The sequence below is a fragment of the Ambystoma mexicanum genome, chromosome 14 (genome assembly GCF_040938575.1).
Source record: "Ambystoma mexicanum isolate Mex_15411 chromosome 14, UKY_AmexF1_1, whole genome shotgun sequence".
Taxonomy (NCBI): domain Eukaryota; kingdom Metazoa; phylum Chordata; class Amphibia; order Caudata; family Ambystomatidae; genus Ambystoma; species Ambystoma mexicanum.
Genome location: NC_090940.1, coordinates 671372868 through 671390747, shown reverse-complemented (window position 1 = coordinate 671390747; position 17880 = coordinate 671372868). Strand labels below are relative to the sequence as shown.

Sequence of the window (17880 nt, the reverse complement as noted above, 5' to 3'; positions counted from 1 at the left end):
CACTCATGCAACAAGATGGAACCCGAGTAGCATTGGTGTATTGCAAGTATTTGACGTTGTCTGTATTTTATGCACTGCACCTTTTCCGGAAAGAACGTTTTATGTGTCTTAGTAGCTATTGATGGATGACTCTTTCACCCGCTTTCAGAATGTTTGTGTTCTATATGCACTGTACTTTTATGGGCTCTGCCCGAGATCCAGTTTTCAGATCTGATCATTGAGGAGAACTAATACCATCCAGAGCGGTTGCGGTTGTGTTTGCCAGCAGAAGCCAGCAGGTACATACAGGCGGCTGCACTAGTGGGACTTTGAAGCCAGTGTGTGAATATAAATGCTTGCTCTGAGCATCGGCCTCTCTCCACTCAACAGCCCATGAAACCCATGTATTCGCATTAGAGCCACTGGGTGCAACTGGTCCCATCAGCGATGGTCACAAGGGGTGGCTAACAGATCCCGCTCCTTGGAGTCCGGTCAAGTCCAGGAAGTGGGCTTGCATACATGACACATGTACATGGATGGAAACTGACCTGTCAATTGCACCAGAGATGACAACGAAATAGTGACTTATCATCAGATAAGGCCCGCCGTTTTATTACACTTTTCCGACTTAAACATTTCTACTAGACTACATGTAATGGACTTTCCACTTCAAGGGAACAGAATAGTACCTCGTGCTTGAGACACCCATGCAAGGTAAGTTCACATGTCATCATAGTGAGGCAACTGTAATTAACAGGCTTATTTTCTGATCTACCAGCAACACCGCCCATGGCCTGTGCTCTCCCACTTCTTAGAACCAGAGCACTTTGCAATCGAATATAGTTGTGCGCATAGCAGCACACATGTGCCACACGTGGATACATGTAATGTAAATACAAGGCTGCCGAAGAAGCACACACTGTCAGGAGTGAGCAAAGCCCCTAGAGCGTCTCGCACTCGGTGGTCGCCGTGGAGCAGACGCCGCAGTCGCATCGGATGGCCACGGGGTACGTGTACTGGGCGTCCACGTCGGGGGCGCAGTTCGGCAGCTTCACCGTCGCCAGCTTGGTCTCGTTGTAGGTGCAGACCCGGTGATGGGCGTCAAGGGAAGGGGCCTCCAGGATGGGCTTCTGTGAAGAGGAACAAAGCAGAGAGAGCTTAGAATGCACGCACACTGCGCACGTGCAACACCTGTGAATAGAGCGGCATTCTCCCGTAACATCCCCTTCCTTGCGCACGAGGAGGCTTCGCAGACACATAATGCACTGTTCAGTCAACACATGGCCAGCGTGTGTCAGGGCACGCAGCAGCAGGGCCTGGCAAGCTCCGTGGCACACACCCACCAGCTAACGCAACAGCTCCGGCTGTGGGCCAGGAAGCTCCAGCCAAGGAGTCAGTGGGGCGCACTCAGGACACCACCCCGCCTTCCTCAGCTTCCCTCCTTCTACCACACCTCAAGTCTCCCTCACATGCCTACTGTGGCTCAGTGCACTAATGCATCCTACAGGGGCCTCTGTTCGAATCCCGGCAGGTCCACTCAGCCCTTCATCCTTCTGAGGTCGAAATAATGAGTACAATAAACATGTGTTATTTGTCAATAGCGCCAAGATGCCCCTCTGGGCCTTTACAGATATGCCTGTTATGTTACACGATCTGAAGTTTACCCGGCCCAGACTTTCTACATGACGCACGTGTTGACCTGTCTATGTGAAGGAGGACGCATACACACAGAGAGTTCTATTACACAACTTTATTTCCTTAACTCCAAAAACGAACTGACGCTTGCGCGCCATTTCCCATAAACGTCACGCGAAGCCCGCCTCTCTCGCGGGCGGGGTTGGCGTTAACCCTGCAACGAAATCTAGGTGTAGAGGAGCACTCCCTGATTGAATGAACCTTAATGTAAACTCATGTGCTTGCTTATTAGATTGAAATACAAATTTAGGTGCTAAACAGAGTTTGATTCTGGGCTACAGAATCAAGATAAACAATGATTTGAAAGATCACTTCAGCAAAAATGATCATACTCTGTGCACACTTTCAGGCATGAACATGCTAAACACATTATCTTAATGAAATTTTTGATTTCACATTTTATTCTTAACCAAAAACAATCACCCTTGGCTGTCTGGGTAATATCTCTATTCAATTTTGTTGGTCATACAAAAAATACCAATTTTTCAACAGAAATGTTACATGTAGTCTCGTATTTCAAGCAATATTCAATAAACCAAACAATATATCCGTATTTTCACAATTATTTCAAAACGAAAGTGTTTCTAATGTCCCTTTAACATTCTTTTACTTGTTAATCTTTTCAATTTGAAGTCCATAGTTCTCAAACGAAATAAAGGGACCATTGATCAAATAGTCCCATGTCTTTCCGTTGATGCACAACGCGTTTCGGGCTCTCTCTTAGCCCTTCATCAGGTGCGTCCGGATTCTATACTTCAATCTGATGTATCTGCAAGTTAAATACATTTCTATTTAGAACCTCAGTTCATGTTCCATATAGCTTCACAATTACTTTTAACCAAGTGGACCTATGTACCTGAAATACTGTGGATCTCTCCCATCTGTCAGTCTCTAATACTTGTAACTTTCTTTCCTGTATCGTATTGTTCATCCACTCTAGTGTTTGTCTTCAGTATTTCGTCTGATCTGTAAAGAATGAATATGACGTGGTTTGTTCTACATGGATTTTGAGTGTTCATAAGCGGGTTTGGTGCTGGGAACAGTCGCTACATCATAGCGCTGTGCCCCAGTCACCCGACCCAAATTCAGCGTTTTTTTCTCCATGCTTGACTTACATACATCATGTTCAGCAACATCCCTAGACGTCTGCAGTGACGACCTAGATGCAATTACCACATCACAGAAATTGAAACTACAGTCATCGAAACTATTCCAAGATGGTGGCCATGCAATCATGGAAAACCAGTGAATTGACAGCCTGGTAGAAAGCAAGAAGGGACTCCATCCAGGGTTTTCTAAGAAATACAATCAAGGCAACCACGGAGCAACCTTACGAAGACACTCACGCTGTGAATGGGACAGGAGAGCGCGGACCAAGTGAAGGAGAAAAATCAAAATCGTGAACGGCACTAAACATCAACACGAGAGGCTTGTGGCAGTGCTGAGCTAACGACAACGAGCTCACACGTACGGCAAGCCGAAGAAAATAGCCGACAGCGGTCCGCACAGTCAGGTGAGACAATGGGGACAAGATATAAAAGTCAAGCATGGAGAAAAAAACGCTGAATTAGGGTCGGGTGACTGGGGCACAGCGCTATGATGTAGCGACTGTTCCCAGCACCAAACCCGCTCATGAACACTCAAAATCCATGTAGAACAAACCACGTCATATTCATTCTTTACAGATCAGACGAAATACTGAAGACAAACACTAGAGTGGATGAACAATACGATACAGGAAAGAAAGTTACAAGTATTAGAGACTGACAGATGGGAGAGATCCACAGTATTACAGGTACATAGGTCCACTTGGTTAAAAGTAATTGTGAAGCTATATGGAACATGAACTGAGGTTCTAAATAGAAATGTATTTAACTTGCAGATACATCAGATTGAAGTATAGAATCCGGACGCACCTGATGAAGGGCTAAGAGAGAGCCCGAAACGCGTTGTGCATCAACAGAAAGACATGGGACTATTTGATCAATGGTCCCTTTATTTCGTTTGAGAACTATGGACTTCAAATTGAAAAGATTAACAAGTAAAAGAATGTTAAAGGGACATTAGAAACACTTTCGTTTTGAAATAATTGTGAAAATACGGATATATTGTTTGGTTTATTGAATATTGCTTGAAATACGAGACTACATGTAACATTTCTGTTGAAAAATTGGTATTTTTTGTATGACCAACAAAAATGAATAGAGATATTACCCAGACAGCCAAGGGTGATTGTGTTAACCCTGCAACGGCCAGGCAACACCACCCCCGGACAAATATGTCCAAACGTCTGCTTAACATTCCTCGACCAACCGCATCGCTTTCTTGATTATTCGACGTGGCCTCTCGTCGTGCACTTGTGTCTCTGCCATGTCCTGTGGTTCAGTTCCATTCTCCGTCCTTCCGGGATCACCTTCAGGTAGAGTCCACAGGTCATCTCTTGGAGCCCACGGCTCTCGCTTGACATAGTGTTTGGATTGCTGGCAGTTCCTCATGATGGCTTTGTCCTGGTTTTGAGCTGTGACCATCGTCCCCTTTATGTCGGTGACTCGCATGGGGTTTGGATCAAACCGCGGGTCTGTCTTGCGTATCATTGGTTGCTGTACTAGAACCTCGTCACCTATTTGAAAGTCCTTTGGCGTCGCTTTGCGCCTGGTATCAGTGTCCCATTTGGCCCTTTCTTTCCCTTTTGCATCTCTTTGGAGCACCTCCCTATCAGCAGGCGCGCTGACTGTTGGGTTCCGTGGGATGCAGGTCTGTACTTGGTAGCGAAACATGAGCTTCGCAGGCATCTTGTTCGTGGCGTCACGTGGCATGTTTCGGAGTCAACATAGCACCTGATGCATGTTGACTGCTTCGATCTTCGATCTCTGAATAGTGTTTTTGATCGACGCCATTAATCGCTCCGCCATCCCATTTGCTTGCGGATAGCAGGGGGTGATCTTCATATGCTTGAAACCTAGGTGCTTAGCCAATGTCCCGAACTCGTGCCCACAGAATGGTGGTCCATTGTCGGACTTGATTATTCTAGGAATCACGCATTCGCTGAGTATTTCTTCTAGCACCGACGCTACATGGGAGAAAGCTGTGGAGGCGACGGTCTTTACTATTGGAAACCGAGAGTGTTCATCGATCAGGAGTAAGAGGTAGTCGCCCGATTCCGTGGGTCCGTAGAAGTCCATGGCTACCCTTTCCCATGGGTACTCAGGTATCTGCATGTGTTGTAGCGGGGCAGGAGTTTCAGCAGGTGAGGTGCATTAGCAGGCGTGGCAGTTCTTCACCCATTCATCGACTATGGCATCTAGGAATGGAAACCATACATAGCATCTTAGGGTTTTTTTGTATTTCCGGCCCCCCAAACCCTTCATGTGCATTCTGAACTATCTTGTTCCTTAGCGTGGCTGAGATGACAATGCAGCAACCTCTGAGTAGGATGTTGTTGTCTTTCACGGCGAGTTTGCTGTGCACTCTGGCTAGTCTTTCGATTTCCTGTTTGCTCACCCCCGGGTGGGCCAGCATGGCTCTCCGGTAGTCTCCCCATTTGCTGGTCGTTGTGAGGCTGATCGCAAGGGTGGTTGTGGGGTCTGCGGCAGAGGCGGCAGTGACCGTCTCCAGCGACAGAGCTGGTGGTAACGAGTTTGATGCGATGTATTGCACATATGCGACATCCCCTTTGCGTGTGACTGGGGCCCCAACTGGGTGTTGTGATAAGTAATCAGCAGGGTTTAGGTCGCCCCCGGGCCAGTGAAGAATGTCATAATCATAATCCTGGAGGTGTATTCCCCATCACTCAATCCTCGGAGGCATCTTGGTGTGAGGGTTGCCAAACAAGGAGAGGAGGGTCTGATGATCTGTAATTAGGGTGAACTTCTTGCCAATCAGGAAGTTGTGAAAATGTTAACATGCCCATACCGCGGCCAAACTTTACTTTTCTGCCTGGGAGTAGGCTATTTCTGGCGTAGACAGTGCTCTGCTTGCGTACGCCACCACGTGTCTGCGGTTGACATCCACGCCGCTGGTCTGAGCCAGGATGGCCCTGAGGCCAACCAGACTTGCATCTACTATAACTTCTGTGTGCCACGACGGATTGAAGTAGGCAAGTCGATGGGCCTCCGTGAGGGCGGGCTTGATGTCTGCGAACGAGCGCTGACATGCTAGTGTCCAGGTAAACACGGCATCCTTTTGCAAAAGTCTTTGGAGCGGCTCCGTGAGGGAAGCATAATGAGGTATGTACCTCGGGCAGTATCCTGCCATGCCTAGAAAGGAGCGGACATCCGCAGTCTGTTGTGGTTCGCTGAGGTTGTTGATGGTGTCAACTTTTTCCGGGTCTGGCATCATCTCCTCGCCAGAGAAAATGTGGCCGAAAAAGTTGAGCTTAGTTTTGCTGAACCGGCATTTGGCGATGTTCAGCGGGAGGCCAGTGGCTTGCAGTGCTTCACAGGTGGCATAGAGAGCCTTGTGATGAGATTCTTTTGACAACCCGAAAATGAGAATGTCGTCACTGTAATTCAACGCACCTTGTATGGGTCTAATGATTTGGCGAATGGTCTCCTGAAAAATCTCGGCGGCGGACGAGATCCCAAAGTTTAACCTCCGGTATCTGAATTGGCCATCATGCGTTGCGAAAGTCGTGATTGCTCTGGAATCAAGGTGCAGCTCCAGTTGATGGTAGCCCTGGATTAGGTCGAGTTTTGAGAACATCTGACCGTTGTTCAGCTGCACATCATGTCCTCAATGCATGGACCTGGGTGCCTCTCGCGTTGGATGGCATTGTTGGCTACCCTCATGTCCACATATAGGTGTATTTTGCCCCCTTCTTTGGGGACGATCACAAGGGGGGACACCCAGGGTGTTGGCCCTGTCGCTGGTTCGATGATGTCATCATCGAGTAGCTGTTGAAGTACCTTCGATACTGCTTCCTGTAAATGGAACCCGACCCTTCTGGGATGTTGCGGTACTGGTTTTACCGCGGGGTCTATGTGGAGTCTGATGGGGGGACCTTTGAGTTTCCCCAGACCTGAACAAATCTTTGGAAATTTTTGTGTGATGTCCTCCTGCGTGATGAGCTGCTGGGATTGCCCGCACGTGATGGCCCCTATGATGCGCTTCTAACTTTGCTTGTCTGACGTTGCAGTGATGGTATCTCTGGCTTTTACATGTATTTCAATCAGTCCTAAACGGGAGGCTGTGTGGTAACTGAGTAGGCACCGACTTCTTGTAAGCGAGCGAATCACGTGGATGATGGTGTCCACCTGCCGTCTGTTCAGGAGGAGGCGGCGTGTGAAGTGTCCAATCGTCTGCAACGGGGTGGTAGCTCCCCACTAGAAGATCTGCGAATGTGACGGCTCTAGTGGTGGTGGGTTTGCCATCTTGGCAAAGTCCTGTTCGCCCATGATGTTGACTGTGGCGCCAGAGTCCACCATGAACTGAAATAGGTTGTTTTCCATCTTGATGGGAATTTTGGGAGCTTCTCTGGCCTCCTCGTTGTCGAGTATGAGGTTGACAAAATCATCCTGATTATGCTGGTCATAGTATGTGTTGTAGTGGGTCGTTTAAATGTCCTGGTAGTAACCCTCCTCGCCATAATCGTCTGGCGGATTATCGTATTCATCTGTTAAGTATCGTGGTTGGTCTGTGTGTTCAGGGGTATGTGGGTAGTCATACCCTTGGTGCTCGTCAATGGCTCTTACAAACCGCCGTGGGTTCTGCTGGTAGTACCTTGGCTGTCTGTATTGCTGGGGCGGTGGCCGAAAAGGTGTCCTGGCAGGCGCTTGTGGCCGTGTCGGGGGAAATGGTATCCCTTCCCTGCACACTGAGTGAAAGTGTCCTTCTCTCCCGCAGTTGGTGCATCGTTGTGATAGAGCTGGGCATACTCCAGAATGTGGAAACGTCATTCCGCAGCAGTAACATTGTCTCTGTTGACGCGGTACTTGTGGTGTTGGTGATCTGTATGGCTGCTGTTCTCTGTCACCCTGGCGAGGTGGCTGTATGGCAGCTATGAGTTCAGCAGTGTCTTGGTTGGGATTGCTGGCGCCGCCCATGGAGGCGGCTTGGGCGTCGACCCTCTCGTATATGCGGGCAAGCACGCTGACTTCTGGAATGGTGAGAGGCTTCTTCAATAATTGTTTTTTGAGTGCAGGTGAGAGGCAGCCCTCGATGACCCTTAGCCTTATTGCTTCTTCAAGGGAATATGCATCGAACTGGCAATGTGCCCCCTTCACCCGTAAGCGAGTTATGAATTCATCTACTGTCTCATGTGGTTTTTGTGAGCATTGGTTGAACAAGTATCTTTCATAGTCCCGGGTTACTTCAATTATGAGGAGTTTATCCAGTGCTTTGATTAGATATGTGAAGTTGTTCTGTTCAGCTGCAGGGATTGTTTTTCAATAGTCTTGATCTCGCCCCCCACCAGGTTGAGAAAAATGACTCTAATGTTGGGTGAGTCACCATCTCCCGACCCTCTCACAAAATGCTGAAAATCCTCCCTCCATTCAGTCCATCTGGGCCCTTTTGTGGCCTGGGGCGTAATAGTGTAAGGTGGAGGTGTATTGATTTTGCTGCGTGGGCAGGTTGGGGTGACGCAGGGTTGCTCACCTCGTAGAGTTGGTGGGGTCCCAACCGTCACTTTGGTGAGTCTTCAGTGCTCAAGGTTAGACAGTAGGGTATTGGAGCTCTGGTACGTGAAACAGAAGGGGTAAAAGCAGCCGCTGGACTGGCATGTGCTGTTGGGGCTTGCAGATGTGAGGCTCTGGGCTTTGGTGGGTCCACTCACCGGTGTGTGCGTAGATCGTAGCAGCAACGGTGTCAGGATGTTGTTATTCTTATGGCAGGGTGTTCAAATTTCATCAGACCCACTCCTGCTGCTGGGACTGACTGCCGTGTTCATGGACGCTGAATTTGTGTGGCAGGAAGATTTATGTGAGCTGCCCAGGGACCAGGTGGGGCTGACGAGCAGTCTGTGCCTGTGTCGATGCAGCGGCCCGGCCGCCTGCGACTTCGCTTCGCTTGGGGGTGTGTAGAAGGAGGAGCCGACTCACTCGGATGAGGGTCGGGTCGGAAAACACGCATGCTCCGTGTGCCCGTTTTCCTGTGCGGCGGAGGAAGAGGCTCAAACAGGCTGCTGCCGGAGGGGCGTCGCACGTGCGTGCTGATGACCGCACGTCAGGCAAGGAGGAGGAAAGTGCTCCGCGGGCTCTCGAGGAGAAAGCTCCGGTGGCTGCAGCTTTTGGGCAGAGAAGGAGGAGGAGACTCGGCGGACTGCCGAAAGGAGGACTCCGGCATATGCTGGAACGATCCTCGTCACCAGTGTTGACCAGTTTATGTGAAGGGGGACGCATACACACGGAGAGTTCTATTACACAACTTTATTTCCTTAACTCCAAAAACGAACTGACGCTTGCGCGCCTTTTCCCATAAACCCCTACTTCCCAATTACGTCACGCGAAGCCCGCCTCTCTCGCGGGCGTGGTTGGCGTTAACCCTGCAACGGCCAGGCAACACCACATTGGACGTGTTTTGGACTTTGGGGTCCACTAGCCTCCATTAACAGATTCCTGTGTCCCTTATCCTCACTCACCCATCAGAACTTCATTATCCTAATGCAGTGGTATTCTAACTTGTTCACCCCTAATATTTTTTCCACAACCTTACCTGCCTATATTTTCTATTAAAAGTAGTCCCCCTGAGGCCACCAGGGGGGCGCATTCATGGTGACTGCCTAGGCGCGCTGCTCCCGTTTCATAGGGTTGGTCAGTGGATTGAGTCCCCACTTTAGACCCCCCCAGCAGGTGATCCCCACATCGTATGGTGGATAAGTACTTGGGGCACAGAAGTACAAAAGCAGGCGGGGATTCCACATCAGAGTGCAGAGATAATCGAAGGTGCAACTAAGGGGGGATGGAAAGAGAGAAAGAGAGAGAGAGACAGACAGAGAGAGAGAGAGAGATATGTCTGGGACGCAAGACAACAAAAGAAAATTATAAGCAGGGTCTGGGACCTGACATGGGGGAATGTCTGGCAGGATAGTGAGCTGTGTTTAACTCCTGAGGAAAGAGAGGAACTGAGGACAGTCTGGGACCCACAGCCAATGATGATTTGCCTCCAGGATCATCATTGTCACAGTACCTTGTAGGGTTGTGAACTACGGAGACTGTGAACAGCCAAGAGATGGGAGTCCTTCTCCTGGCATCCTAAAGAGCTTGAGAAAGGCCAGGGGAAGAGAGACATACCCCGTGGTCTTATGAACATTGGTGAACCAGCTAAGAGAAGGGAGTCATTCTCTTGGCATCCTGAGAAGCTTTGAGAAAGGCCAGGCGAAGGGAGACATCCCTAGGTCTTATTAACATCCGTGAACCAACCAAGAGATGGGAGTCATTCTCCTGGCATCCTGAAGAGCTTGAGGAAGGCCAGGGGTAGGGAGACATACCCCATGGTCTTACGAACCTTGGTGAACCAGCTAAGAGAAGGCAGTCATTCTCTTGGCATCCTGAGAAGCTTTGAGAAAGACCAGGGGAAGGGAGACAAACCCTTAGTCTTATGAACATTGGTGAACCAGCCAAGAGAAGGGAGTCCTTCTTCTGGCATCCTGAAGAGCTTCAGAAAGGCATGGGGAGGAGAGACATACCTCTTGGTCTTATGAACATTGGTGAACCAGCCAAGAGAAGGGAGTCATTCTCTTAGCATCCAAGAAGCTTTGAGAAAGACCAGGGGAAGGGAGACAAACCCCTTGGTCTTAGCATCAATGATCCAGCCAAGAGAAGGGAGTCATTCTCCTGGCATCCTGAACAGCTTGAGAAAGACCAGGGGAAGGAAGACAAACCCCTTGGTTTTATGAATATTGGGGGACTAGCCAAGAGAAGGGAGTCATTCTCCTAGCATCGTAAAGAGCTTGAAAAAGGCCAAGGGAAGGGAGAAATACCCCTTGGCCTTATAAACATTAGTGAAACAGAGTTATTTTCCTGGCATCTTGAAGAGCTTGAGGAAGGGGAAGGGAGACAAACCCCTTTGTCTTGATGAACGTTGTGGAAAGAACCAAGGAGGGAAGTGTCCTATTGGCTTTCTGATAAATCTGGCGAAGAAAGATAATGGTCCTGGCATTGTGAGTACCAATGAGAAACCAAAGAATGGTCAGGGGGAGGGAGTCATCCCCCTACTGCTGTGAAGATACGAGACCTTTGTTTTGTTTGTTTTGATGGAATACACTCAAAGAACCTTTCAGATTTTTCATTTACATTCCTGGAGAACAATAATTTTGTTCGCATCACCCAGAGCTGACTTTGGATTGTTTCCCAAAAGAAGGGATCCATTCTTCTTGAGCAAGAATGCCACCCCTCTTTCTTAGTTAAGTTATAGTGTGAGGGCTGGAAATAGGTTTTACACACAGGATGTTGAACTCATCGATTTATTTAGACGGACATCCTGACAGATGCCTTAGTATTTAGTGGAGACAGGGAACCCCATCTTAGAATTAGGGGTAGACAGGGTTTTCTCCTTTATTTGGTAAATAATAGAAGTCTAGCCATAAAGCATGCCACCTGTGAGTCCATCTCCTACTTCTACAACCTCATAGCACTTGGCGAAATATCTCCAGAGCAGGACCCAGAGCTGTGCCGCCACCTCCAGAGCAGGGCCCAGAGCTGTGCCGCCACTCCAGAGCAGGACCCAGAGCTGTGCCACCAGTTCCAGAGCAGGGCCCAAAGCTGTGCCGCCACCTCCAGAGCAGGACCCAGAGCTGTGCCACCAGTTCCGTAGCAGGGCCCAGAGCTGTGCCACCAGTTCCAGAGCAGGGCCCAGAGCTGTGCTGCCATCTCCAGAGCAGGGCCCAGAGCTGTGCCGCCACCTCCAGAGCAGGGCCCAGAGCTGTGCCGCCACCTCCAGAGCAGGACCCAGAGCTGTGCCGCCACCACCAAAGCAAGGCCCAGAGCTGTGCCGCCACCTCCAGAGCAGGGCCCAGAGCTGTGCCACCACCTCCAGAGCAGGGCCCAGAGCTGTGCCGCCACTCCAGAGCAGGACCCAGAGCTGTGCCACCAGTTCCAGAGCAGGGCCCAGAGCTGTGCCGCCACCTCCAGAGCAGGACCCAGAGCTGGGCCACCAGTTCCAGAGCAGGGCCCAGTGCTGTGCCACCAGTTCCAGAGCAGGGCCCAGAGCTGTGCTGCCACCTCCAGAGCAGGGCCCAGAGCTGTGCCGCCACCTCCAGAGCAGGGCCCAGAGCTGTGCCGCCACCACCAAAGCAGGGCCCAGAGCTGTGCCGCCACCTCCAGATTAGGGCCCAGAGCAGGGCCCAGAGCTGTGCCGGCACCTCCAGGGCAGGGCCCACAGCTGTGCCGGCACATCCAGGGAAGGTCCCAGAGCTGCGCCGCCACCTCCAGAGCAGGACCCCAAGCTGTGCTGCCACCCCCAGAGCAGGGCCCAGAGCTGTACCGCCATCTCCAGAGCAGGGCCCAGAGCTGTGCTGCCACCTCCAGAGCAGGGCCCAGAGCTGTGCCGCCACCTCCAGAGCAGGGCCCAGAGCTGTGCCGCCACCTCCAGAGCAGGACCAGTACCTGCACATCTCGCGGGACACAGAGAAATGCACATTCTGCCTTTTATCTTTACTGCTGCGTCTCATCTCCACAACCTCCCCTGGAGCAGGCTCCTAGAGGCTTTCAGCAACATCCTCAACACCCGCTGAGAGTCCGGGATAAGGCCTGTGGCTGTTTGGCGGAAGGCTTGTGCAGGCACTAGGTGGGGTAGACCATTTGGAGAGAAGAACAGGGATGTTGTTCCCTACCCCAATCACCTGATGAACCGCGTTATTGGCCTGACTATCAAGAGATCAGAGAAGGGGAGCACATAAGAAAGGTTTTTCGACAGATCTAAGCCTGCCAAGGTACTGTTCCATCTCTGAAATAGAGGTTCATACCTCCCAAAACTCTTAGCACAACACAAGGGGAACGAGTGGAGTCCCAATTCATCCCCCAGCCCTCATCTACCAGACAGAACTCAGAGGGACAGACTACGAACAGGAGAGCTTGAAAGTGGCAAAGTGACAACATGAAAATGGGAGCGGCCAGCGACAGGATTGTGTGGATGAGGATATGCTGCGCCTTATGCCTTTTCATGCCCCGCTATGCCTTCTAATGCTGTGTTATGCTTTGCTATGCCATGCATCGCAATATGTGACTTTTTGTTTGTGCCCCTCACTAATCTGCGTTTCCTTTATACCATAGACATCAAAAAGCCGCTTGCAGATTGCTGAAGAACACCAGCAGGTACCACTCTCCACGCCACACCACTGTAGCCGGTCCCAACACCAGCAATGATGGACTAGGATCATGAAACCTGCATGCATGCTAGCCAGGCCACTGCAGCCAGTCCAACTCCAGCAATGATGCGCTAGGGTCATGGAAGCTGCATGCTAGCTGTGCACTCTCCACACCACGCCACTGCAGCCTATCCCAACACCAGCAATGATGGACTAGGGTCATGAAACCTGCATGCATGCTAGCCAGGCCACTGCAGCCAGTCCAACTCCAGCAATGATGCGCTAGGGTCATGAAAGCTGCTTGCTAGACATGCATTCTCCACGCCATGCCACTGCAGCTGGCCCCACACCAGCAATGCTGCGCTAGGGTCATGAAAGCTGCATGCTAGCTGTACACTCTTCACGCCACGGTTTGCAGCCTGTCCCACCACCAGCAATGACGCACAAGGGTCATGAAAGCTGCATGCTAGCCATACACTCTCAACGCCATGCCACTGCAGCCAGTCCCAACACCAGCAATGATGTGCTAGGGTCTTGAAAGGTGCATGCTAGCCGTACATTCTACATGCAACACCACTGCAGCCGGTCCCAACACCAGCAATGATGCACTGGGGTTATGAAGGCTGCATTCTAGCTGTACAGTCTCCACGCCATGCCACTGCAGCCGGTGGCAACACCAGCAATGAATCACTAGGGTCATGACAGCTGCATGCTAGCTGTACACTCTCCATGCCACACCACTGCAGCCGGTCCCAATACCAGCAATGATGCACTGTGGTCATGAAGGCTGCATTCGAGCTGTACAGTCTCCATGCCATGCCACTGCAGCCAGTGGCAACACCAGCAATGATGCACTAGGGTCATGACAGCTGCATGCTAGCTGTACACTCTCCATGCCACACCACTGCAGCCGGTCCCAACACCATCAATGACAAGCTAGGGTCATGAAAGCTGCATGCTAGCTGTACACTTTCCATGCCACACCACTGCAGCTGGTCCCAACACCAGCAATGATGCGCTAGGGTAATGAAAGATGCATGATAGCCATTCCCTCTACCCGCCATGCCACTACAGCCGGTCCCAACACCAGTAATGACACTCTAAGGTCGTGAAAGCTGCTAGCCGTACACACTCTTTTGAAAATCCACTGATTTTTAAGCCAGCCTACGAACTAGAGCTTTGGCTTTGGGCGAGGCCACGTGCAACATCTGAAATCACAGAGGGACACATTCTTGCCACCGTGCAACATCTGTAATCACGCAGGTGACACATTCTTGCCTCCGTGCAACATATGAAATCACGGAGGTGACACATTCTTGCCTCCCTTCAACATCTAAAATAACAGAGGTGACACATTCTTGTCTCCGTGCAACACCTGAAATCACAGAGGTGACTCCCTGCAACACCTGAAATCACACAGGTGATACAATCTTGCCTGCGCGCAACACCTGAAGTCACTGAGGTAATACATTCTTGCCCCGTGCAACATCTGAAATCACTGAGGTGACACATTTCTTGCCTCCGTGCAACATCTGAAATCACGCAGGTGACAGATTCTTGCTTCCACGTAACATCTGAAATCACGCAGGTGACACATTCTTGCCCACGTGCAACATCTGAAATCACAGAGGTGAGAGATTCTTGCCTCCGCGCAACATCTGAAATCACACAGGTAACACATTCTTGCCTCCGCGCAACATCTGAAATCATGCAGGTGACACATTCTTGCCTCCGTGCAACACCAGAAATCACGGAGGTGACACATTCTTGCCTCAGTGCAACATCTGAAATCACAGAGGTGACACACTCTTGCCTCCGTGCAACATCTGAAATCACAGATGTGACACGTTCTTGCCTCTGTGCAACATCTGAAATCACGCATATGATGTATTCTTTCCTCCGTGCAATACCTGCAATCACGCAGGTGACACATTCTTGCCTCCGTGTAACACCTGAAATCACACAGGTGACACATTCTTGCCTCTGAGCAACATCTGAAATCACAAAGGTGACACATTCTTGACTCCGTGCAACACCTGAAATCATGCAAGTGACACCTTCTTGCCTCAGAGCATCATCTGAAATCACGCAGGTGACACATTCTTGCCTCGGAGCAACACCTGAAATCACAAAGGTGACACATTTTTGCCTCTGAGCAACATCTGAAATCACGCATGTGACGTATTCTTGCCTCTGTGCAACATCTGAAATCACACAGGTGACACATTCCTGCCTCTGTGCAACATCTGAAATCACGCAGGTGACACATTCTTGCCTCTGTGCAACACCTGAAATCACGCAGGTGACACATTCTTTCCTCCATGCAACACCTGAAATCACGCAGGTGACACATTCTTGCCTCCCTTCAACATCTGAAATCACAGAGGTGACACATTCTTGCCTCTGTGCAACACCTGAAATCACAGAGGCGACTCCCTGCAACACCTGAAATCACACAGGTGATACATTCTTGCCTGCGTGCAACACCTGATATCATGGCGGTGATACATTCTTGCCTGCGTGCAACACCTGATATCACGGAGGTGATACATTCTTGCCCCATGCAGCATTTGAAATCACGCAGGTGACACATTCTTTCCTCCATGCAACACCTGAAATCACGGAGGTGGCACAGTCTTGCCTCCGTGCAACACCTGAAATCACTGAGATGATACATTCTTTCCTCCATGCAACACCTGAAATCAAACAGGTGACACATTCTTGCCTCCGCACATCAGAAATCACGCAGGTGACACATTCTTGCCTCTGAGCAACATCTGAAATCACGCAGGTGACGCATTCTTGCTTCCGTGCAACACCTGAAATCACGCAGGTGACACATTCTTGCCTCCGTGCAACATCTGAAATCACACAGGTGATAGATTCTTGCCTGTGTGCAACACCTGATATCACGGAGGTTATACATTCTTGCCCCGTTCAACATCTGAAATCACTGAGGTGACACATTCTTGCCTCCACGCAACATCTGATATCACGTAGGTGACACATTCTAGCTTCCGTGCAACATCTGGAATCACAGAGGTGACAGATTCTTGCCTCCGTGCAACATCTGAAATCATAGAGGTGACAGATTCTTGCCTCCGCACATCAGAAATCACGCAGGTGACACATTCTTGCCTCTGAGCAACATCTGAAATCACGCAGGTGACGCATTCTTGCTTCCGTGCAACACTTGAAATCACGCAGGTGACACATTCTTGCCTCCGTGCAACATCTGAAATCACACAGGTGATACATCCTTGCCTGTGTGCAACACCTGATATCACGGAGGTTATACATTCTGGCCCCGTTCAACATCTGAAATCACTGAGGTGACACATTCTTTCCTTCATGCAACACCTGAAATCACGGAGGTGGCACAGTCTTGCCTCCGTGCAACACCTGAAATCACTGAGATGATACATTCTTTCCTCCACCTGAAATCACACAGGTGACACATTCTTGCCTCCGCACATCAGAAATCACGCAGGTGACACATTTTTGCCTCTGAGCAACATCTGAAATCACGCAGGTGACGCATTCTTGCTTCCGTGCAACACCTGAAATCACGCAGGTGACACATTCTTGCCTCCGTGCAACATCTAAAATCACACAGGTGATACATTCTTGCCTGTGTGCAACACCTGATATCACGGAGGTTATACATTCTTGCCCCGTTCAACATCTGAAATCACTGAGGTGAAACATTCTTGCCTCCACGCAACATCTGATATCACGCAGGTGACACATTCTAGCTTCCGTGCAACATCTGGAATCACAGAGGTGACAGATTCTTGCCTCCGTGCAACATCTGAAATCACAGAGGTGACAGATTCTTGCCTCCGCACATCAGAAATCACGCAGGTGACGCATTCTTGCCTCTGAGCAACATCTGAAATCAGGCAGGTGACGCATTCTTGCTTCCGTGCAACACCTGAAATCACGCAGGTGACACATTCTTGCCTCTGTGCAACATCTGAAATCACACAGGTGATACATTCTTGCCTGTGTGCAACACCTGATAACACGGAGGTTATACATTCTGGCCCCGTTCAACATCTGAAATTACTGAGGTGACACATTCTTGCCTCCACGCAACATCTGATATCACGCAGGTGACACATTCTAGCTTCCGTGCAACATCTGGAATCACAGAGGTGACAGTTTCTTGCCTCCGTGCAACATCTGAAATCACAGAGGTGACAGATTCTTGCCTCCGCGCAACATCTGAAATCACAGAGGTGGCACAGTCTTGCCTCCGTGCAACACCTGAAATCACTGAGATGATACATTCTTTCCTCCGTGCAACACCTGAAATCACACAAGTGACACATTCTTGCCTCCGCACATCAGAAATCACGCAGGTGACACATTCTTGCCTCTGAGCAACATCAGAAATCACGCAGGTGACGCATTCTTGCCTCTGAGCAACATCTGAAATCACACAGGTGATACATTCTTGCTTCCGTGCAACACCTGAAATCACGCAGGTGACACATTCTTGCCTCTGAGCAACATCTGAAATCACGCAGGTGACGCATTCTTGCTTCCGTGCAACACCTGAAATCACGCAGGTGACACATTCTTGCCTCTGTGCAACATCTGAAATCACACAGGTGATACATTCTTGCCTGTGTGCAACACCTGACATCACGGAGGTTATACATTCTTGCCCCATTCAACATCTGAAATCACTGAGGTGACACATTCTTGCCTCCACGCAACATCTGATATCACGCAGGTGACACATTCTAGCTTCCGTGCAACATCTGGAATCACGGAGATGACAGATTCTTGCCTCCGTGCAACATCTGAAATCACAGAGGTGACACATTCTTGCCTCTGTGCAACATCTGAAATCACGGCGGTGACACATTCTTGCCTCCGTGCAACATCTGAAATCACGCAGGTGACACATTTTTTCCTCTGTGCAATACCTGAAATCACGCAGGTGACACATTCTT

The 17880-nt window shown here is 50.0% G+C and overlaps 1 protein-coding gene across 2 annotated transcripts in view; it reads right to left on the bottom strand.

Annotated features, from left to right (window-relative positions):
- Nucleotides 1–564: 564 nt before the first annotated feature.
- The window catches only part of GPHB5 (glycoprotein hormone subunit beta 5), a 64456-nt gene continuing 47140 nt past the window's right edge, over nucleotides 565–17880 (bottom strand). For both annotated transcript variants that reach the window (XM_069638246.1, XM_069638245.1), the window contains exon 3: nucleotides 565–1109. In XM_069638246.1, the coding sequence (XP_069494347.1) occupies nucleotides 921–1109 (189 nt within the window). In that variant the 3' untranslated portion in view covers nucleotides 565–920. The remainder of the gene's footprint in view (nucleotides 1110–17880) is intronic.